Here is a 23382-nt window from a genome sequence, read left to right on the forward strand (position 1 = left end):
TTTCTTTTTCTTTTTTCTTTCTTTCTTTTTTTTTTTTTTTTTTTTGAAGTTTTGAAAACTTTTATTTTATATACAAAGAGCTAGTATTATTTCCGCCTAAGGTTGATGTGCTGGATGAGCCATCTAAGCAAGTTCGGTTAGTCCAACTTAATGAAGCCAATGTCCTTCGCATACTGGCGGAAACACTGGTGGCACATATTGAGGCCGCATTTCCGGATCAGACCGTGCAGGTTTGAGCAGACCCGGCTACAGCGAGAACCCTGGCAGAATTTTCTCGGATGGCTCCAGTACAGCTGCTGGTGACCCATGTTGCTTTCTCGGCTGCAACGAGGTAAAAGGCCAAAGAAGATTTCAAAGGTAAGCATAGAACAGATCACTTTAGAGGTAAAGAAACTTAAAGTCCATCATGAAAGGCAGTTCAACATATCAAGAAAACTTGTATTTATGCACAAAACTCTTCCCTTGGGGTCCACTGGCCATAAAACCTTCTTATCACTTTCTGTACCCATTACTTTTTTCTCCCATCCTGAAACAGCCACCTATAAGTGAGATTTACTTCCTTTTTCCTTCATAAAGTGTAATTTCATTCCTCATACCTTCTTTACTGAAAATGTACATGCTACTTTCCTTAAGCAATCAAGAACTTAAGCATTCTATAAATTGGTGAACATAAATACCAGTGATAATTTCTGAAAATAATTCTGGAGAACATCTCAGGATGTCATCAAATATTATTCATGAATAGTCCAAAATCTCTAGTTTCTCTGTAAGAGGAAGTTAGTCCTCAGTAAGGAATGTTTCAGAATCTTATTTAATTTTGAAATCATCTAGCTGTTTAATAAATTTCCATCACTTAGTTTAGCACAGCTCTAGGAATTCAGGTTACCACAATCTAAAGACTGTTTTAGACAGACATTTCTAAAGTATAATTATTCTTAAAAGAGTGTATCTAAAAGCTCATATCTCTTTTGCATTTTCTTTGAAGTTTTTTTTTTCCCCCCCACTAGACGTACTTTGCTGGCTGACACACTTGCAACAGATAAAACAATATAACAATATTTAACTTATAATAAACTTAGGCACAATGAAAATACTATTCTTAATGACTCTTAGACATATCTATATTAGATTAGCAAACAAACATTAATACTAGATATTGAATATTGAATAATTCCCAGTTGACGTGAATCTGAAATTCATTTAGGTTAATTTTTCTTGTAGTTAGAACTGTCTGATTTGTAAGTGCTTACTTTTCATGAGGAGCTACCCCATGTCCGAGGTCAGGGGCAGTGGCCAAGAAGAGCTATCACACATCCGAGGTCAGGGATGGCGGCCTAGAGGAGCAACCTCACGTCCAAGGAGTGGCGGCAAGTGGAGCTACTCCACGTTCAAGGTCAGTAGGGGCGGCGGTGAGGAGATACCCCTCGTCCAAGGTAAGGAGCAGTGGCTGCGCTATGCTGGAGCGGCAGTGAAGAGATAACCCACGTCCAAGGTAAAAGAAACCCAAGTAAGACTGTAGGTGTTGCGAGAGGGCATCAGAGGGCAGACACACTGAAACCATAATAACAGAAAACTAGTCAATCTGATCACACGGACCACAGCCTTGTCTAACTCAATGAAACTAAGCCATGCTAGGTGGGGCCACCCAAGACAGACGGGTCATGGTGGAGAGGTCTAACAGAAAGTGGTCCACTGGAGAAGGGAATGGCAAACCACGTCAGTATTCTGGCCTTGAGAACCCTATGAACAGTATGAAAAGGCAAAATGATAGGATACTGAAAGAGGAACTCCCCAGGTCAGTAGGTGGCCAATATGCTACTGGAGATCAGTGGAGAAATAACTCCAGAAAGAACGAAGGGATGGAGCCAAAGCAAAAAGAATACCCAGCTGTGGATGTGACTGGTGATAGAAGCAAGGTCCGATGCTGTAAAGAGCAATATTGCATAGGAACCTGGAATGTAAGGTCCATGAATCAAGGCAAATTGGAAGTGGTCAAACAAGAGATGGCAAGAGTGAATGTCGATTCTAGGAATCAGGAAACTGAAATGGACTGGAATGGGTGAATTTAACTCAGATGACCATTATATCTACTACTGCGGGCAGGAATCCCTCAGAAGAAATGGAGTAGCCATCATGGTCAACAAGAGTCCAAAATGCAGTACTTGGGTTTAATCTCAAAAATGACAGAATGATCTCTGTTCATTTCCAAGGCAAATCATTCAATTTCACAGTAATCCAAGGCTATGTCCCAACCAGTAACACTGCAGAAGCTGAAGTTGAACTGTTCTATGAAGACCTACAAGACCTTTTAGAACTAACACCCAAAAAAACATGTCCTTTTCATTATAGGGGACTGGAATACAAAAGTAGGAAGTCAAGAAACACCTGGAGTAACAGGCAAATTTGGCCTTGGAATACGGAATGAAGCAGGGCAAAGGCTAATAGAGTTTTGCCAAGAGAACACACTGGTCATAGCAAATACCCTTTTCCAGCAACACAAGAGAAGTCTCTACACATGGACATCACCAGATGGTCAACACTGAAATCAGATTGATTATATTTTTTACAGCCAAAAATGGAGAAGCTCTATAGAGTCAGCAAAAACAAGACTGGGAGCTGACTGTGGCTCAGATCAAGAACTCCTTATTGCCAAATTCAGACTTAAATTGAAGAAAGCAGGGAAAACCACTAGACCATTCTGGTATGACCTAAATCAAATCCATTATGATTATACAGTGGAAGTGAGAAAGAGATTTAAGGGCCTAGATCTGATAGATAGAGTGTCTGATGAATTATGGATGGAGGTTCATGACATTGTACAGAAGACAGGGATCAAGACCATCCCCATGGAAAAGAAATACAAAAAAGCCAAATGGCTGTCTGGGGAGGCCTTACAAATAGCTGTGAAAAGAAGAGAAGTGAAAAGCAAAGGAGAAAAGGAAAGATATAAGCAACTGAATGCAGAGTTCCAAAGAATAGCAAGAAGAGATAAGAAAGCCTTCCTCAGCGATCAATGCAAAGAAACAGAGGAAAACAACAGAATGGGAAAAACTAGAGATCTCTTCAAGAAAATTAGAGATACCAGGGGAACATTTCATGCAAAGATGGGCTCGATAAAGGACAGAATGGTATGGACCTTACAGAAGCAGAAGATATTAAGAAGAGGTGGCAAGAATACACAGAAGAACTGTACAAAAAAAGATCTTCACGACCCAGATAATCAGGATGGTGTGATCACTGACCTACAGCCAGACATCCTGGAATGTGAAGTCAAGTGGGCCTTAGAAAGCATCACTACGAACAAAGCTAGTGGAGGTGATGGAATTCCAGTTGAGCTATTTCAAATCCTGAAAGATGATGCTGTGAAAGTGCTGCACTCAATATGCCAGCAAATTTGGAAAACTCAGCAGTGGCCACAGGACTGGAAATGGTCAGTTTTCATTCCAATCCTAAAGAAAGGCAATGCCAAAGAATGCTCAAGCCAGACTTCAGCAATACGTGAACCGTGAACTTCTTGATGTTGAAGCTGGTTTTAGAAAAGGCAGAGGAACCAGAAATCAAATTTCCAACATCTGCTGGATCATGGAAAAAGCAAGAGAGTTCTAGAAAAACATCTATTTCTGCTTTATTGACTATGCCAAAACCTTTGCCTGTGTGGATCACAATAAACTGTGGGAAATTCTGAAAGAGAAGGGAATACCAGACCACCTGATCGGCCTCTTGAGAAATTTTTATGCAGGTCAGGAAGCAACAGTTAGAACTGGACATGGAACAACAGACTGGTTCCAAATAGGAAAAGGAGTACATTAAGGCTGTATATTGTCACCCTGCTTATTTAACTTATATGCAGAGTACATCATGAGAAACGCTGGACTGGAAGAAACACAAGCTGGAATCAAGATTGCCGGGAGAAATATCAATAACCTCAGATATGCAGATGACATCACCCTTATGGCAGAAAGTGAAGAGGAACTAAAAAGCCTCTCGATGAAAGTGAAAGTGGAGAGTGAAAAAGTTGGCTTAAAGCTCAACATTCAGAAAACGAAGATCATGGCATCTGCTCCCATCACTTCATGGGAAATAGATGGGGAAACAGTGGAAACAGTGTCAGACTTTATTTTTGGGGGCTCCAAAATCACTACAGATGGTGACTGCAGCCATGAAATGAAAAGATGCTTACTCCTTGGAAGGAAAGTTGTAACCAGCCTAGATAGCACATTGAAAAGCAGAGACATTACTTTGCCAACAAAGGTCCGGCTAGTCAAGGTTATGGTTTTTCCAGTGGTCATGTGTGGATGTGAGAGTTGGACTGTGAAGAAGGCCGACCGCAGAAGAATTGATGCTTTTGAACTGTGGTGTTGGAGAAGACTCTTGAGAGTCCCGTGGACTGCAAGGAGATCCAACCAGTCCATTCTGAAGGAGATCAGCCCTGGGATTTCTTTGGAAAGACTGATGCTAAAGCTGAAACTCCAGTACTTTGGCCACCTCATGTGAAGAGTTGACTCATTGGAAAAGACTCTGATGCTGGGAGGGATTGGGGGCAGGAGGAGAAGGGGACGACCGAGGATGAGATGGCTGGATGGCCTCACTGACTCGATGGAGGTTAGTCTGAGTGGACTCTGGGAGATGATGATGGACAGGGAGGCCTAGTGTGCTGCGACTCATGGGGTCGCAAAGAGTCAGACACGACTGAGCGACTGAACTGAACTGAAACTTTACTTCAGTTTATGTAGTTCAGATTTTAACTAATAAAACACAGACAGATTCACAGAGACAACACTATGAAAAGGTGATAGAAGCTTCTGTAACTGTAACGAATACTGAAGACAAAAACTTTTAGTCACTCAGTCATGTCCAATTTTTGTGACCCCCATGGACTCTAACTTGCCAGGTTCCTCTATCCAAGAAATTCCCAAGCAGGAATACCAGGGCAGGTAGTCATTCTCTTCCACAGAAGTTCTTCCAAAAAATGAACAAGGAAAAGAAAAAAAAGAAGAAGAAGAAATTGATCAGGTCATGTTAATATTTTCACACATACAGTCCAGTTCAGTTCAGTCACTCAGTCAGGTCTGATTCTTCATGACCCCATGGACCACAGCATGCCAGACCTCCCTGTCCATCACCAACTCCCAGAGACTATGCAAACTAATCTCCACTGAGTACAGGCATACACTCAAATGGGGCTATATGCTCATTAAAAGTAAGTTTCATGTCACTAAACTCAGGAAACTTTGAATGGATTAAAAATGTATATAATGTTTAAGGATGATATTCTTTATTTGCACTGACTATATTTTAAATTTTAATACAGTTGAGCATGGATTAGAACTAATAAGATTCTTGGAAACATTTTGGAAAATACAAAGCTGTGATGAGACTCTGTGATGTGAGCATGGACTGTACAGGAAAAGATCAGACCTGGGCTTGGAATGAAAACCCCCACTCCCAAAACCCAGGATCTTGGCTGAACACACGTGAGTGTTCATTTTACAAAGCAAAAGAAAGAAAGAAGACATGAAATTACTCCGTTAATTGTGATAGTTTAGAGACATCCCTCACTTTTTCTTTCCAAGACACTTGTTCGAGTCAAATGGAAAAAAAAAAAAATTCATAGCATGGGAATCTCACAGAAACACTTAAACCAGTCAACATGAGTCACGGGGTAAGAAGTACATGGAAGAATGCATAATCACTGCATTTTGGCACTATTATGGAAACTATAATGTGAATCTATCATTAAAAATGTTACTTTGGGGACTTCGTGACAATCCACTGACTAAGACCCTGAGCTCCCAATGCAGGGAGCTCTGGTTCTTTCCCTGATCAGCAAACTAGATCCCACATGCTATAGCTAAGAATTTACATGTCACAACCAAAGAACCTGAAAACAACAAGGATGACTGAAGATCCACTTGCCACAACGAAGACCCAGTGCAGACAAATAAATAAATAATTTTTAAAAGTGTTATATGTGAATTTCACTTCATATATGCCTTTCCTGATCTGTGGCCTAATTTTGGAAGGACTGATGCTAAAGATGAAACTCCAATACTTTGGCCACCACATGTGAAGAGCTGACTCATTGGAACAGACTCTGATGCTGGGAGGGATTGAGGGCAAGTGGAGAAGGGGACGCCAGAGGATGAGATGGCTGGATGGCATCACTGACTCGATGGACGTGAGTCTGAGTGAACTCCGGGAGTTGGTGATGGACAGGGAGGCCTGGGGTGCTGCGTTTCATGGGGTCGTAAAGAGTCGGAAACGACTGAGCGACTGAACAGGACCGACCCAATTACTGGGCTAGCTGACACACATTTTGAGGGTTTTTGAAACATGGCGGGTGAAGACCAACATTTAGGAGCCCTGAGCTGCGGCCTCACACTCTGCACTCCTGAGACCTCTCTGGAGCTGAGGATTAGGGCGGGAACTTCGAGAAAGAAAGGTTGCTGGGCTGCTTGCCTGGGGAGGGGCTCTTTCTCGGATGGGTGTGGCCCTCCACCGCCTCTGCTGTGCCCTTGGGGGAGGGGTGGTGGGGAATGCGTGCTTGGAGGGAATCACCTGGGGGCCTTGGGTTCCTGCAAAGCTTTGTTCTCAGAACTCTTCCCAAAGATGCCTTGCCTTTAGCGTGCTAAGTCTGACTCTTTGCCACCCCATGAACTGTAGCCCGCCTGGCTCTTTTGCCAATGGGGACTCTCCAGGGAAGAATACAGGAATGGGTTCCATGCCTTCCTCCGGGGGATCTTCCTGACCCAGGAATGGAACTCACCTCTCTGGTGTATCCTGCATTGCCAAGCGGTTCTTGACCGCTAGTGCCACTTTGGAAGGCACAGGATACCCTGAGTACTTAGGGTTTTTTCACTACCCTCTGCAGCCTGAGCAAACATGTTTTCACAAAATGATTTGCACTGTGACCACCTATCTGCAGGCAAGGGACCTCCAACTTCAGAGACCAGGAGGCTGAAAGTGTTTCCATTGTTGCAGAAACGAGAGTTGGAGAACTCGGGTTTATTATGCCGGCGGGCCCCAAGAACTTAACACTCCAAGCTCTGAGCCCCAAACAAAGGGGTTACAGAGTTTTTATACTTGGGCAGGCATGTTTAAGAGAGTTTGCAGATTTGCAGGGGCTAGGGCAATTGGAAAGAACAGGACAAGGGTGAGTGAGATAAATTCCAGTTCCTAGTATTTTGAAGTCCCCACTTTTTGAGACCTATGTGATTAAGATTTTGCAAAGAGCAAGCCGAGTTACAGAGGAAAAAGGAGCAGGAAGTTATGCAAAAATTTGACATTTGCCTCTTCATTGTCCCACTTGATGTTTCTATCACTCATTGTAGAAAGCATCATCTCATGTTCGATAGGATATTCAGAGCTCCAGGTCAGTTAGGAGACTATACTGAGCTATTAACATCTGTAAATTTCTGGATCAATTCGAGAGGTTATGAACTGGGTAATATCTCTGAGAACACAAGGGGCAAACAAAAGCACCTCTAAGAACATGAAGAGAGGACCGGTTAAAGGGAGAAGCCACGATGCCCAGCTCCAGATATTGTTCCAATTACTTCAGGAATTTTCTAGTTCCTCTCTGCTTTTCATGATTCATTCCCTTAGTTGTTAGGCCATGTCTCTTACTATTTCTAACTGGTTTTTATAAAAGCAGCATTCTTCATTCAAGAAGAGGCAGAGGCCTGCCTTTTCAGCTGTCAATAGGTCTAGCCCTCTCCTATTCTATAAAGCCACCTCAGCCAAAGAATCCAGCTGGTCCTGTAAGGCCACTAAAGATGTGGCTACTCTCTTAATGTCGTCTCTGTGTTGTAGCCACGTGTTCTGGGAAACGAACTCACTCAGAAAGACAATGCAGATAGTGTAGTGCAGTTTATTACACCGGCGGGCTCAAGGCAGAGTCTCCTCTTAGCCAAGCACCCCGACCAGTTTTTGTGAAAGCCTTACATACCCTACGTGTATAAGGTTCCCTGAAACTAGTCTGAACAAAGGAAAAAGAAAGATACAATCAAAGTTAACCCGCAATAATATACCTTAAGCCTAGGTAGTTAACAGTCGACAATTATCAATAAGCCTGTGGTCATACCCCAGTAAGCATAATAGAACGTATGATTCTATTCAGTTACACAGATAATTAGGACATTCTTTTAGGCCACAGAGAGCCCTGGGCCCCTTCCTTCCAGGGGTCCTGGTTTTCTAGTGGATATTTCATTTCCATAGATACTGGGCATATAGCTCAAGGTCCACAGTCCAGCCCAAGATGGAGTCCTGCTTTCAAGATAGAGCCTGTTCTGTTTCCTCCTTCATGTGAAGTCCTTGGATAGTATATGGTAGAAGGTGATTGATGAAGCAATCCTCCTGTTCCAATACTTATCCCAGCCAAAATTTTGGAACCAAAGTAGGGGATAAACTGGATGGGTCTTTTTGACCGCACGTGTGCTGTCAGAGGCACTGTGAGAGTCTGGTTGTTACGGCCAATATTCATCTGGGGAGTGAGGAAAGCTAAGGTGCAGATACCCATCCACTGATTGGGAGACATAAGTAAGCATCTGTCCAACAAACCAAGAAAAGGCCTTGATAGGGGGGCACCATATTGTGTCTGTGGGAAGAAGAATGGGCCACTCACCTTCTACAGTTTGATTACATTCGTCCCTGGCTACATTACCTACAGCTTCAGTTCTTCCATCATTTGTAAATCATCTGGAGCCTTTTGAGTTAACTCAGTTGCCCTTAAGATTGGCCCTTGTAAGGGTGGATCTATAAGAGTTCCCATGGCTGTTGCAATATTTCATGGTACTGGTGTAGCTAAATACTGTGGAGCTCCTAAGGATGAGCAAAGCCAGCAATCCCTGGCCAGCTGGGGGTTGGTGTCATTTAGAAGGTGACGAGTTGCGTTGAGAACCTGGTACAGATGAAGGTCTAAGAGGGAGTTACCTCTGTAACCTCGGTCATACTGCCAACAGGCAGAGGCTGATTTTTAAGGGCTAAGTTGGTCTGTGATTTCATTTGTCTGCATTATTGTCCCTGTCCAGTAGGTTTTTCCATTTATTTGGCAGACAGACAGATGTTCTGTGTTGTAACATCTACGTGGCATTTGGGGGTAGACGGAGGCCCAGGAGCATGATGGCAATGCCATGGTGTCGGGATGCCACCTGGGGTTTGGATCCTCTGGTTGGGGAAAGGTAGCAGCAGTGGGGGACATAACTGGGAAACATTTTTGGCACCAGGACCCTGGATATACATCACCTGATCAGAAAGACAGTAAGTGATCAGCCTATAGGATAGGCTATGTATACATTGTTCTAGCTGATGGTTGAATAGGCGATTTTCCAAGGGTTGACTGTAATGTTGACAGGTGCATGGATAAGGAATGGCTCCATCTGTTATGGCAAGGGACAGCAAAAGGCTTCAAAGCAGCCTGCACATAACAGGTAACTGAACACTAGCAAAGAGTTTTCTCCCGATCTTTGGGTGGTCACCACTATAGCAACTGAGCCTATCGTGAAGGGGGGTCAGCTATACTGTGAGCAATTTAGATAGTAGGGAGAATCGATCATAAGAAACATCTAATTAGAATGAAGCTTGCCACTACAGTGAGATAACAGACAGCTAACCGCAGCTTCTGACCCAAATCCTACACTTGCGCTGTGACTGAAGCTAGTCCTGTAGTGAACAGCACAGCAGTAATACCAATCAGGGATAGAGGCCAGGGTTGACAATAGAAATCCATTAATATCTGGAGAGCCAGATCCTCAAGTTTCTGCTGAGCGTTGACCAGTCAACTGCCACAGTGTGGCTGGAGTAAGACTGAGGAATCCTCAAGCATCTGCCGTGCGTGGACTATTGAGCTTCTGGAGCGACTAGAGCAGGGCTCAGCGTCTTTGGTGAGTGAGGGCTCTTGTTTTTGGAACAAGACCTTGACGGGATTTCCGAGGTCCTGAACTGTTTTCCAGCTGTCCTCATCACAGGAAGTTGCTGCCTTCTTGACTCTGGTGAGGTGGATTCAAGGGATGATGCCTGTAACTTTAACAGCAATAGGGTTGCCCGGACAACCACGTGAGGGCCTGTCCCAACTGGCTGACTTAGTACTTTTTTTTCAATACTCAACCCATACCTCATCTCCTGGCTGGTAGGCATGAACCGAATTTCCCAAAAGAATCGGTGCCCTTTCTAGGGTTTCTCAGGCGATATGGTGGAAGACTTGTCCCAGGATCTGAGGGTGTTGGGACATCTTCAGCTGAGCTTGTTATTGGGGGCTTCCCTTGAGGTTTCCTATCCCTAGGGGTTTCTCCCATATAAGATCTCAAAGGGAGAATAGCCTAAGGACTTAGGGTGCATCGCCCTTGGAGAAAGGCTTGGGGGTAACATGTCAACGCAAGATAACTGGTCTGCTGACAGACTTTAGCTAATGTAAGGCTGAGGGTACAATTCATGCCTTCAACTTCCCCTGAGCTCTGAGGCCTGTAAGACGTGTCAAGCTTCCATTTGAGTCCCAGTGTGCAGGATAAAGTTTGGATTATCTGAGACACAAAAGCTGGCCCATTGTCAGACCCTATGGAGAGAGGCAGCCTATAACTCAGGATCATGTCTCTTCACAGGGCCTTGGCCAGTTCTCGTACCTGTTCAGTGCACGTGGGGTAGGCTTCAGCCCATCCCGAGTAGGTGTACACTACCACAAGGAAATATTTGTAGCCCCTAAAGAGCTTGACATCAGTACAGTCCACCTCTAGATCCTCAAAGGGCAGTGTCCCAACGGTCAGCACCCCTGGGTTGGGTCTTCATCCTTGACTGGCGTTGTTCTGGGCACAAGTCACACAGCTAGGACTGATCTGAACACACAGGGCTGGGAGCTTAGAAATGAAATAGTAGCGGCCCAGAAAGCTCCCCAGCGCACTTTTTCCTATAACAAGATTTCTCATGATGTTGTTTTACCAGCTGGATTTCTGTATTGCTGGAGACAAAGAGTCTTTGGTCTGGGAGCCTCCAGCAGCCCTCCTTTTCTTCTTCTTTCATTTACAGCCCATTGATGTTCTTCCTTGGAAATCCTGGGGGTGGAGGCAATTCTGGTGCCATGAGGACATTAAAGATGGACTCGGGGCCCACTGTGGGGCTCCGTTGGGTCGCCACCTCCTTGGCAGCCTGGTCAGCCAACTAATTCCCTTTGATGATTGGATCAGTTCCTTGCTGATGGCCTTTACTATGGATGACTGCGACTTGGGAAGGCTTCCTGAGTGCTTCTAATAGCTGAAGGATTTCTTTTTTGTTTTTTAATCTCCTTTCCTCCCGCTGTCAATAGTCCCTTTTCTTGATAAATGGCTCCATGTACATGTAAGTAGCAAAGGCATACCTTGCCTGGGTGTAGATGTTGACTTCTTTCCCTTCGTTTGCTCAGTGCCAAGGAGAGTGCACAGAGTTCCGCCCGCTGTGCTGCCCACCGTTGTGGCCAGGCCTCAGCCTTCCTGTCTCGTCAGTTGCTGTTATGCCAGAGCCTGCTTTGTGCTGCCCGTCTTGGATGAAACTGCTTCTGTCAGTGAACAGGTCCAGTTCTGGGTTCTAGAAGGGAATGTCCATCAGGTGCAGCCTGCTCGAGTAAATCCCACCTATGAGCTCCTCACAGTTATGACAGGGGTTCCTGTTCCGTAGGAAAAAAGTGGTGGGGTTCAGTGTCCGCACAGTCTCGAGTTGGACCCGTGGGTTTTTGCAAAGCAGTTCTTGATAGTGAATCATCCTGGAGTTGGCCAGCCACTTGTGTGCCCTTTCATCAGGGCAGTAACAGGATGGGGAACCTTTGCATTTACATTTGGTCCTAGTGTAAGCTTACCTGCTTCTCTGGCCAGAATCACAGTGGCAGCTAATGCCTGGAGGCATTGCGGCCATCCCATGACCACTGGATCCAGTGCTTTGCACAGGCATGCGACTGGGCGCTGCATGGCCCAACTGCTTGTGTGAGGACCCCCAGTGCAGTGTGATTTTTTTCATGTACAAAGATGGTCAAGTCCCATGTCTCATCTGGTAGCCCTAATGATGGAACTCTCCTCAGTTCAGTTCAGTTGAGTTCAGTTGCTCAGTGGTGTCCGACTCTTGGTGACCCCATGAATTGCAACACGCCAGGCCTCCCTGTCCATCACCAACTCCCGGAGTTCACTAAGACTCACGTCCATCGAGTCGGTGATGCCATCCAGCCATCTCATCGTCTGTCGTCCCCTTTTCCTATTGCCCCCACTTCCTCCCAGCATCAGAGTCTTTTCCAATGAGTCAACTCTTCACATGACGTGCCCAAAGTACTGGAGTTTCAGCTTAAGCATCATTCCTTCCAATGAACACCCATGACTGATCTCCTTTAGGATGAACTGGTTGGATCTCCTTGCAGTCCAAGGGACTCTCAAGAGTCTTCTCCAACACCACAGTTCAAAAGCATCGATTCTTCGGCACTCAGCCTTCTTCACATTCCAACTCTCACATTCATACGTGACCACTGGAAAAACCAGAGTCTTAACTAGACGGACCTTTATTGGCAAAGTAATGTTTCTGCTTTTGAATATGTTATCTAGGTTGGTCATAACTTTTCTTCCAAGGAGTAAGCGTCTTTTAATTTCATAGCTGTAATCACCATCTGCAGTGATTCTGGAGCCCAAAAAATAAAGTCTGACACTGTTTCCACTGTTTCCTCATGTATTTCCTATGAAGGGATGAGACCAGATGCCATGATCTTCATTTTCTGAATGTTGAGCTTTAAGCCAAATTTTTCACTCTCCTCTTTCACTTTCATCAAGAAGCTTTTTAGTTCCTCTTCACTTTCTGCCGTAAGGATGGTGTCATCTGGATATCTGAGGTTATTGATATTTCCCCCAGTAATACTGTTTGCAGCTTGTGCTTGGGTTTTTACTGAGACAAAGGCAACCCTTCCTGGGGTGAGGGTGGTGGGCGCAGTTCCCTGACTTTCAGTGTGTTCAGTTGGGAGTCCCGGGTATGGGGCCAAAGTAGGAGGACAGGAGGAAGCTGAAGGTTTCACAGTCAAATCTATACTCTTAGGACATAAGTCCGGCATAACTGACAGAGAGAAATAGGGCAACACATATTCTACTTCTGCACATGTCCCCTGTTTTCTACAAAACTGGTCTAATTCTGAAACACTTTTATAATTCAGAGACCCTCCAACCGGTCACCGTTTGCCATCCTCCCACAGATACCGTGGCCATGCAGTATCACATAGGAAGATCAGGCGTGTCTTAAGCTCTGGGGACCAAATCTATCCCAGTTTTTCAGGATACAGTTCAAAGGAGTGAGGCTGCAATTGTTAGCTCCCATCTGTAGGAGAGAAAAAAGTAACAAGCGCCATCTTTCTACCGTAGGCATCCCTCCTTGCTGTAGAGAGGGGTGTAGACAGACGTTACACCAAAGCTTTCCTTCCATGGTTGGACTTAGTCTGTCCCTTACCGACAGGGGTCGTACTTGTGCCTATCGATTCTACCACCGAGTCGGGCTGGAGGTGCACCAGGGATAGACCTGATGGCATCTCAGACTTATGCCCAGTTCCTCACCATTAAAACCTTGCTTGCCTCTGATGCCACCTGGGGTGCAGTCAGAGTAACCTTCAGGAATGCCTCCCAAGCTAAGACCGCTTTGGGAAACATTCGTCACCTGAGTGCGTGTGCACAACCCTGAGTATATTCCTGACGACAGTAAGACCAAACGATATGAACATAAAGCTGAGGTGTCCCTTCCAAGCATCACCACACCAGTATGAGCGATAGCAAAAGAGATGGGCAACGGCTCGCCAGTGTGGAAAAACTGATTTTTGTTCTCGAGTTATTAGGGCCAGTCTTTCCAGTTCATTCTCACAGATTCCACAGAAAGAATAAGGAGTCGGGACAAAAGCTACTGGAAAGCCGCCTCTGGTCCACTAACAGCTAGTGTTGCCAAAGGAAGAAACGCATTGCACCTCCAATCTGAGTAACCTTTAACTTCAGATACTCTTGGAGCTAGAGCTCCATCTAGCTTCCTGACTTTCCATACCTAGCGAGGCTAGGCGCTTCCTGACTACCAATCCAAGCTGGGGACCTAAGTAACACTACACAATAACAGCATAGATCACAAGCCCCTTCAAAGTCTAGGATCTGGCAGATTGGTTAATAGTTCTAATTCCCAAGAAATCATGAAATGATCAGAGACTGGAAAGTTTGACCAAGAAATGAGAGTTCGATCCACACGCTTTGCCCATTTCTAGTCAGTGCCTGAAAGAGACACTGGGTGCCTTTTGGCATTGGCACGTTGGTACAGGTTTCTGCCATAAGCCCAATGAGGTCACCGAGGAACTGCAGAGCAGGGCTCCTCAGTTGATTCACGCAGGGTATCTCATTCATTCACACAAGCACACTGTAGAGTTAGCCAAGTACAGCAAAAAACATGTTCGCTAGCAGTAGAAATAACTACAGCTCCACGCATCCTCACCTTGTCCTGAAGAGTCCCGGACGAGCCCCCAAGATGAAAGGTTGTTGCTGAACCATGAAAGAAGCCTGATTCTTGGCCTCCTGAGAGGAAGAATTCTATTCGGAGCCAGAGACAAGGCTTAATAGTTTAGAGCTTTTGTGTAATAGTTTTATTAAAGTATAAAAAAGAGAAAGTTTTTGACATAGACATCAGAAGGTGGCACAAAGAATGCCCCCTCGCCAGTGATAGCAATGGACTTATATACTTTTAATTATTACAGTGAATCAAAACAATGTCCGAAGGTTGTAAAAACCTCACTAGATCCACTCCAATAATTTACATTGTAAGATAACACGATTGGCCAGAATATTTTTTTTCCCAGAGACTGTCCTCAAGCAGGATATACGATTGTTGTATAATCCTCAGAAATGTAGAGGGAAAAAAAAAAAAAAAACTTTTTCGTTTCTTCCTCCTTGAGAATTCCAGATCCTTCTCTTCTGGGGGACCCCCGGACTTAAAAACCTACCTAGAAATTGACTCTCGGTGGGATTGAAGGGGGTCTGTGAATAGACCCTGGGGTTCAGCAAGACTGCTGGTCTCAAGTAAGGTGGTCATCTCATGCAGGTGCTCATAGGACTGCTGGTCTGAGCTCAGGGAACTGCAGGCTGCCTGCTCCCAGACAGATGCTGAAGCAGCAACAGCATGGAGCAGTTTAGGGAAACTGTCAACAATACTCTGTATCATCCTTCTTATTAGAATCGTCACAGTGTCCAAGTAGTTTAAAAATGGGAGAAGAAATACAACATAGAAGTGAGGGAATATATATGAAGTTATGAGAAGTTTAAATCCAGAAAGTCAAGTAATTTCCACATGACATCTCTCTGTGCTACCAAACAGTTCATTGTGGTCTCTTCACTGCAGCCTTAAATAAGGTTGGAGAGGTTACTGTTGGTGGTGGGTTAACACTTCATTCATTACAATCAACCGAAACACGAAAAGCCATTCAGTTTTATTAATAACCCACAAACTGGAATCAAGATTGCTGGGAGAAATTTCAATAACCTTAGATATGCAGATGACACCATCCTTATGGCAGAAAATGAAGAGGAATTCAAAAGCCTCTTGATGAAAGTGAAAGTGGAGAGTGAAAAAGTTGGCTTAAAGCTCAACATTCAGAAAACGAAGATCATGGCATCTGGTCCCATCACTTAATGGGAAATAGATGGGGAAACAGTGGAAAGAGTGTCAGACTTTATTTTATGGGCTCCAAAATCACTACAGATGGTGACTGCAGCCATGAATTTAAAAGACGCTTGCTCCTTGGAAGGAATGTTATGAGCAACGGAGATAACATATGCAAAGCAGAGACATTACTTTACCAACAAATGTTTATCTAGTCAAGGCTATGGATTTTCCTGTGGTCATGTATGGATGTGAGAGTTGGACTATGAAGAAGGCTGAGCGCCGAAGAATTGATGCTTTTGAGCTGTGGTGTTGGAGAAGACTCTTGAGAGTCCCTTGGACTGCCAGGAGATCCAACCAGTCCATTCTGAACATCAGCCCTGGGATTTCTTTGGAAGGAATGATGCTAAACCTGAAACTCCAGTACTTTGGCCACCTCATTGGAAGAGTTGACTCATTGGAAAAGACTCTGATGCTGGGAGGGATTGGGGGCAGGAGAAGTGACAACAGAGGATGAGATGGCTGGATGGCATCACTGACTCGATGGACGTGAGTCTGAGTGAACTCCGGGAGTTGCTGATGGACAGGGAGGCCGGGCGTGCTGTGATTCATGGGGTTGCAAAGAGTCAGACACGACTGAGCGACTGATCTGATCTGATCTGATGTATTAATTGCAAACATAGTTGAAATAAAACCTTTTACAATCCACAGCGTGATCCATGATTAAGTACAGATCAAAAGTACAGAGAAAGATATTCATTTCTCTGTTATAATGATGTGAGACTTGTGATTTTTATGGCTTACAAAACAAAGGCTAGGAAGTACTTAGCAAGCATGGTATACACTAATTCCATGCCTTTTCCAGGAAGAGTTTCCAATACATTTCGAGGTTATCACAAAAGCTGTGTTTATTTCAACAGTGTCAAGTAATAATCATGACCTGTGTTGATATTATAAAGATACATCAATATTGCAGTGAACTGTCACTGTGTTCTTCTTAAAATCAAGGATATTACTATTGAAACCTTACAACCAACTTCTACTTACTTTACAACATGGAAAGGTTAAATGATCACTACATTATGGCAACCTCCAGATATTTCACATCAATGAAAAACACGTCCATTTAGATGGTCATTGTCCATTTTACAGTACAGTATCCTTCATCTTCTAATGGAGGATAGATAGAAATGGTTGCAACACAATACAAAAAGGCTAATCTGTAATAAACCATCAAAAATCTATGTCTGCAAACACACTAGAAACAAAGCATAGTATGGATGATTTGAGGGCTTAATAACATTCACTTCAAATAATCTCAAATCACGTCATTATTAACAAGCATACATACATTACTAAGAATTGTAACTTTCTAACCATCAACCTTCATCTCACGATTTATGCTAATATATCCACTGTCTATGTGTTTTAACTATGGAGTACTCCCTACAGTCATTCTCCTTCAGAGAAACTTCAGAAAAGAGGACTGATGAAATGCCTTCTAGTATGCAATCTCTGATATTTATTTCGATTTAAATTTTGATTAAATACCTCTCTACATATTCGTTACATCATCTCCATAGGTTTCTCATATAAACTCTTGTTTTCTGATGCACATTTAGGGAAAATCTCTTCCATCACTTGTGCTATTACTAGAGTTTCTTTCCAGTGTGTGTTCTCAGATGTTTAGTGAGATGATCACTCCGACTAAAGGCTTTGCCACATGCTGTACATTTATAAGGTCTCTCTCCAGTATGAATTCGCTGGTGTGTAGAAAGCGTTGAGTAGCGACCAAAGGCTTTGCCACATTCAGTACATTTATAAGGTCTCTCTCCAGTGTGCACTCGCTGATGTTGAGTCAGCAATGAGCGACGATGAAAGGCTTTGTTACAGTCTTTACATTTATGAGGTCTCTCTCCAGTATGAAATCGCCAATGTTGAGTAAGTGTTGAGTTGCAAGCAAAGGCTTTGCCACATTCAACATATGAATATGGTCTCTCCCCAGTATGTATTCGCTGATGTTTAGTAAGCCTAGAACACATAATAAAAGCCTTGCCACATTCTGTACATTGATAACGTCTATCCGCCCTATGAATTCGGTGATGTTGACAGAGGTCCGATCTCGTAATAAAGGCTTTTGCCACATTCTTTATACTTGTATGGTTTCTCCCTAGTATGAATTTGATGATGTACAATTAACTTTGAATGACAAATAAAGGTTTGGCCACACTGTGTACAATGATAAGTTTTCTCTCCAGTATGAATTTGCTGATGTTAGGTAAGATGTGAGCTAAGGATAAAGGTTTTGATACGTTCTTTACATTTATAAGGCCTCTCTCCAGTATGAATTCCCTGATGTTGGGTAAGTTGTGAGCGATTGATAAATGTTTTGTTACATTCTTTACATTTATAAGGCCTCTCTCCAGTATGAATTCGCTGATGATAGGTTAGACTTGAGCGTTGATTAAAGGCTTTGTTACACTCTTTACATTTATAAGGTCTCTCTCCCGTATGAATTCGCTGATGTTTAGTAAGATTTGCGCGCTGAATAAAGGCTTTGTTACACTCTTTACATTTATAAGGTCTCTCTCCAGTATGAATTTTCTGATGTTTAGTAAGATGTGAGCGCTGAATAAAGGCTTTGTTACACTCTTTACATTTATAAGGTCTCTCCCTAGAATGAACTCGCTGATGTTTAGTAAGAAGTGAGCGACTATGAAAGGCTTTGTTACATTCTTTACATTTATAAGGCTTCTCTCCAGTATGAATTCGCTGATGATAGGTTAGATGTGAGGAAGAGACAAAGGCTACACTACATTCTGTACATTTATAAGGTCTCTCTCCAGTATGAATTCGCTGATGTTCAGTAAGACTTGAACTGTAAGGAAAGGCTTTGCCACATTCTGTACATTTATAAGGTTTCTCTCCAGTGTGAATTCGCTGATGTTGAGTAAGATGTGAACGACGGTTAAATGCTTTGCTACAATCTGTACATTTGAAAGGTTTCCTTCCTGTATGGATTTTCCTATGTTTACTTAGATTGGATGCTTTACTAAAGACATTTCCACATATATTACACTTATTTTCTTTCTGTGGATTCTGAACCGTTTGCTGTTGAATAAGTTCTGAAGACTGATTAGAAACCTTACCATATTCATGACAAGTCCTCTCTTTACTACAAGTACTCTTATCTAGAGAAAAACGTGCCATTTGATCAAAGGTATTTCTAAATGTCTTACTTTTAGAATCTTTGTTTGAAGATTCAGGTCCCCGATGTTTCATAAGGTTTGAGTCTCCTTCAACCGTAGACCCAGTTTCACTGCCTGAATACCTTCTCACTCCACCATAAATACTCCTGTAATTATTGGAGCTGGAGCTCTTACTTAAGGTCTGACTCATTTTATTATACATGCAAAGCTGCTGTGTATTAACAGTATCACGATATGTACTGAACAATGATGGCTGGATGGCATCTCTTTCATTATCATCAACATTATACATCTTGGAATGGAGAGAAAATATCTCTTGTGGGAACAAAAATGACCCCCTGCTCACAGATCCCTCAAATTGATTAAATTGTGAGTTTGTCCTCTCATTGTTAAATTGTAGGTATTCAGACATGCTTGAATGCATATTTAGTCGAAGCCTACCTTCAGAATTGTCTGAAACAGTATTTGTAGTAAAGACTAGATTACCTTTCAGATTTTCCATGTTCCCTTTTAGAGAACTTTTATTTTTCAAAAAACGATGGGCATTTTTTCTTAAACACTTACATTTCTCAGCAGACGTTGAAGACTGAACTTGGTGTTTTTCCAAATTTGACTCACGTTGCTCATTTCTTTTTGCAGTAACATTAGCATTATGTATAACTATTTCCATTTGTTTATGTCCATATAAATATCCTCTCTGTCTTTCATTTACCCTTGTGTATTCCCTGTCTTTCAATAAATTTAAGTTTCCGAGGTGAAATGTCTGACATATTCCTAGGTTTCCTTTGGGGAATACACCTTCTAATGCTGGATTCTTCGGAATCAAATCCTGGGTATCTTGTGGAGACACACCTGAAAGATACCAAATAACAAGTAATTTTCCCTGCTCTTCTCAGTGAATATCTTTAAAGATTAGAGAAAATTGATGACCATCGCTAGTTTAAAAGTAAAATAGAGACCGAAGGATCAAGATGCCAGAGGCTTAGGCAGATGTTGAGCTCATCTCTCTCTCCACAAATGAATGAGAAATGCAACAATTCTCACAGAGCCCAGCTGAACACTAGCAGAGGCCCTTGGAAATCTGAAAAGACAAGAAAGATTCCTGCTGAGCTCAGAAGGACAAAAGGAAGAGGAGAGCAGAAAGAAGGAAACGGAAGAGGAGAGGAAGTGCGTTGGGGCCTGCAACCCTGTGGGGAGATGAAAGTGAGGAGAGGTCTCCATATCCCGGGAAGCCCCTCACTGGGGGAGCTCAGTCTGGGCAGCAGGAGAGCCTCATTCTCTGTGGGAAGAGAACACAGCAACCAGCGTGTGGCAGCAGGACAGAGTGAGACCTGCACACAGGGTACTGACCCCAGCCTTGCCCATCCAGCCCTAGAGGCTTTTCCTCCAATGCAGACAAGAGCTGGGTGCTGAAAGGTGGGGTTTGGAGAGGAGATTGAGGCAGACGACTGCTGTTGGCTGTGAGGAAATAGCATGAAGTGATGGGAGTGAGGGAGGAGCTCTGCAAACGGGATGCTTGTGGTCGAAGCCTGAACCACCAGAGAACAGAGCGCCATTGGTGAGTGATGCCCAATCAGGAAGCCCATTGCATCCCTTGTCCCTTAGACCGGCCCCTGCTCAGCAGGGACTACGAAGAACTCCACCCATGTAGGTCATTTGATCCCCCAGCCATGGGCTCCCCCATCGACCTCCTCCACAATCAACAGGCTCCTGTGCTCTGGGGCAGCCTCAGGAGCAGAACCTGTGAGTTGGCCACACACACAGAGGGAGCTGAAAGTAGAGCTGAAACCCAGGGATTAAGAAGAAAAGATGAAACCTCTCCTTCCAGCGACACAAGCCATGGTCTTACACTCACAACCGGCTTTGTAACCTTAGCCCCTACGGAGCATCTGAATCAAATACCAGGGCTCTCTCATTCATGGCAGGTGTAGCTTTGGCAGCTGTACACTTTGTGGGCTCCCACACAAAGGGGCTGGGCCAGGACAGAGCCTGAGCTGCCCCATAACACCACAGTGGCTCCAGCTCCAATTTGAATGCTATCCCAGGACCTGACTTCACTGAATCTACACTGGTGACCTTGTGAAAACAACATCTAAGAGACCACAGGGCCACGGGCCATCATGCCCTCGGTTAGGGTGGGGCCAAGAGCAGTGCCAACACTACATAACGTGAGAGCTTGCAGAATGCAGGAGAGGGCACAACAGGGCACAGCCTGAGGTGAACATCCCCAAAAGAGTAATACGTAGTGACTTCTCTCCCAGTGCGTGTGCTCCAGTCCCAGCAGCCTGGTACCACAGATCAGAATCACAGCTAAGAATCAGATCTGGGGGCTCTATCGCACCACGAAGGGAGTACGCACCAACAGAAAGAGGGCAGTAACACCCACAGAACAAGGGAACAACAGCCCTGAATATTCCCGGCGGGCTCCAGTCACAGTTACCAGCATCAAAGCACAGATCAAGAGAGGATAAGGGCACAAACCTCTGGACCAACCTCACCCACCAAGGGACAGATACCAGAAGGAAGACTAACTAGGTTCCTGAACCCGTCAAAACAGAGACCACAAACAGAACGCTGGACAAAATGATATGGCACAGAAATACGTTATAGGGGAAGAAACAAGATGAAAACCCCCAAGGACCACTGAATTAAGAGGTGATAGGCAATCTAATGATTAATTCTTGCTTTTAATCATCTTAAGTGGAGACACCAAACACTCACTTTCAGAAATCCTAGGTGCCATGAATTTTTAATTCCACTTCTTGCCACACATGTTTCTGAGAATGGCCTATTAGATGTTTCAATCTAAAAATCATAAATGATAGTGACAGAGAACTAATCAGAAACTGAGGACACATAGGAAAATGTCAGAGGAAGCTGGAAACAAATAAGATAAACTTAATACAGTACTAGTTTTAAGAAATTAAAAAAGAAGAGGGACTTTAAAACTATGATTGAAACAGGGAAGTCTACTCATTGCTCTGTGGGACCTAAATGGGAAGGAGATCAATAGAACAGTAAAGACTAGAGATCTCTTTAAGAAAAATAGAGGTACTCGGAATATTTCACGCAAAGAAGGGAAAAATAAAGGACAGAAACGGGATGGACCTAAAAGAAGCAAAAGATATTAAGAGAAGGTGGCAGCAATACATGGAAGAACTATACAAAAAACAAAAGATCTTAATGACTGAGATCACCACGATGGTACAATCACTCACCTAGTAACAGACATCCTGACGTCCAAAGTCAAGTTGGCCTTAGAAGGCATGACGACCAACAAAGCTAGTGCACATGATGGAACTCCAGCTGAGCTATTTGAAGTTAAACGATGATAGTGCTAACGTTCTGCACTCGATAAGCCAGCAAATTTGGAAAACTCAGCAGTGGCCTCAGGACAGGAAAAGGTCAGTTTTCATTCCAATCACAAAGAAAGGCAGTGCCAAAGAACGCTCAAACTACTACACAATTTCCCTCGTTCCAAACAATAGCAAAGGCTCAAAATTCTCCAAGCCAGGCTTTAAGAGTACATGAACCGAGAGCTTCCAGCACTTGAAGCTGGATTTAGAAATGGCAGAGGAACCAGAGATCAAATTGCCAGCATCCCTTGGATCGTATAAAAAGCAAGACAGTTCTGGAAAAACAACTACATCTGCTGTATTGACTACACCACAGCCTTTGATTGTGTGGATCACAAGAAACTGTGGAAAATTCTTAAAGAGATGGGAACACCAGACTACGTTACCTGCCTCCTGAGAAACCTGTATGCATGTCAAGAAGCAACAGTGAGAACTGGACATGGGGCAACGGACTGATTGCAAATGGGGAAAGGTGTACGTCAAGCCTGTATATTGTCAGCCTGCTTATTTAATTTATATGCACAGTACATCATGTGACATACCGGGTTGGATGAAGCACAAATTGGAATCAAGATTTCAGGGAGAAATGTCCATAATCTCAGATATACAGATGACACCACCCTTATAGCTGAAAGTGAAGAGGAGTTGAGGAGTCTCTGGATGAAACTGAGAGAGGGTGAAAAAGGTGGCTTGAAACTCAACCTTCAAAAAACAAAGATCATGGCACCGGTCAGATCGTTTCATGGCAATCCGCGGGAGAAACAGGGGAAACAGTGATAGACCTTATTTTTGGGGTCTCCTAAATCATTGTAGATGGAGACTACAGCCATGAAAGTCAAAGAGCCTTCCTCCTTGGAAGAAAAGCTATGACCAACCTAGGCAGCATATTAAAAAGCAGAAACATTACTTTGCTGACAAAGGTCCATCTAGTCAAAGCCATGGTTTTTCCAGTAGTCATGTATGGATGTGAGAGTTAGACCATGAAGAAAGCTGAGCACCGAAGAATTGATGCTTTTCAACTGTGGTGTTGGAGAAGACTCTTGAGAGTCCCTTGGACTGCAAGAAGACCACACTACTCCATCCTAAAGGAAATCAGTCCTGAATATTCATTGGAAGGACACGGTGAAGCTGAAGCTCTGATACTCTGGCCACCTGATGTGAAGAACTGACCCACTGAGAAAGACCCTGATGCTAGCAAAGATTGAAGA

General features: G+C 43.7%; 1 protein-coding gene and 1 pseudogene across 2 annotated transcripts in view; both read right to left on the reverse strand.

Moving 5' to 3' along the window:
- Window positions 1-23382, reverse strand: part of LOC147354533 (small ribosomal subunit protein uS14 pseudogene) — a 25856-nt pseudogene continuing 2474 nt past the window's right edge. The window contains exon 2 of the transcript XR_015146482.1: window positions 1-321. The product of XR_015146482.1 is annotated as a small ribosomal subunit protein uS14 pseudogene (transcript). The remainder of the gene's footprint in view (window positions 322-23382) is intronic.
- Window positions 16492-23382, reverse strand: part of LOC147354534 (uncharacterized) — an 18978-nt gene continuing 12087 nt past the window's right edge. The window contains exon 5 of the mRNA XM_086354276.1: window positions 16492-19670. Coding sequence (XP_086210402.1) covers window positions 17884-19670 — 1787 coding nt within the window. The 3' untranslated portion in view covers window positions 16492-17883. The remainder of the gene's footprint in view (window positions 19671-23382) is intronic.

This window comes from Bos grunniens, chromosome 18, assembly GCF_055505025.1.
Source record: "Bos grunniens cultivar Pamir isolate PY7600 chromosome 18, Bosgru_T2T1.0, whole genome shotgun sequence".
Classification (NCBI taxonomy): domain Eukaryota; kingdom Metazoa; phylum Chordata; class Mammalia; order Artiodactyla; family Bovidae; genus Bos; species Bos grunniens.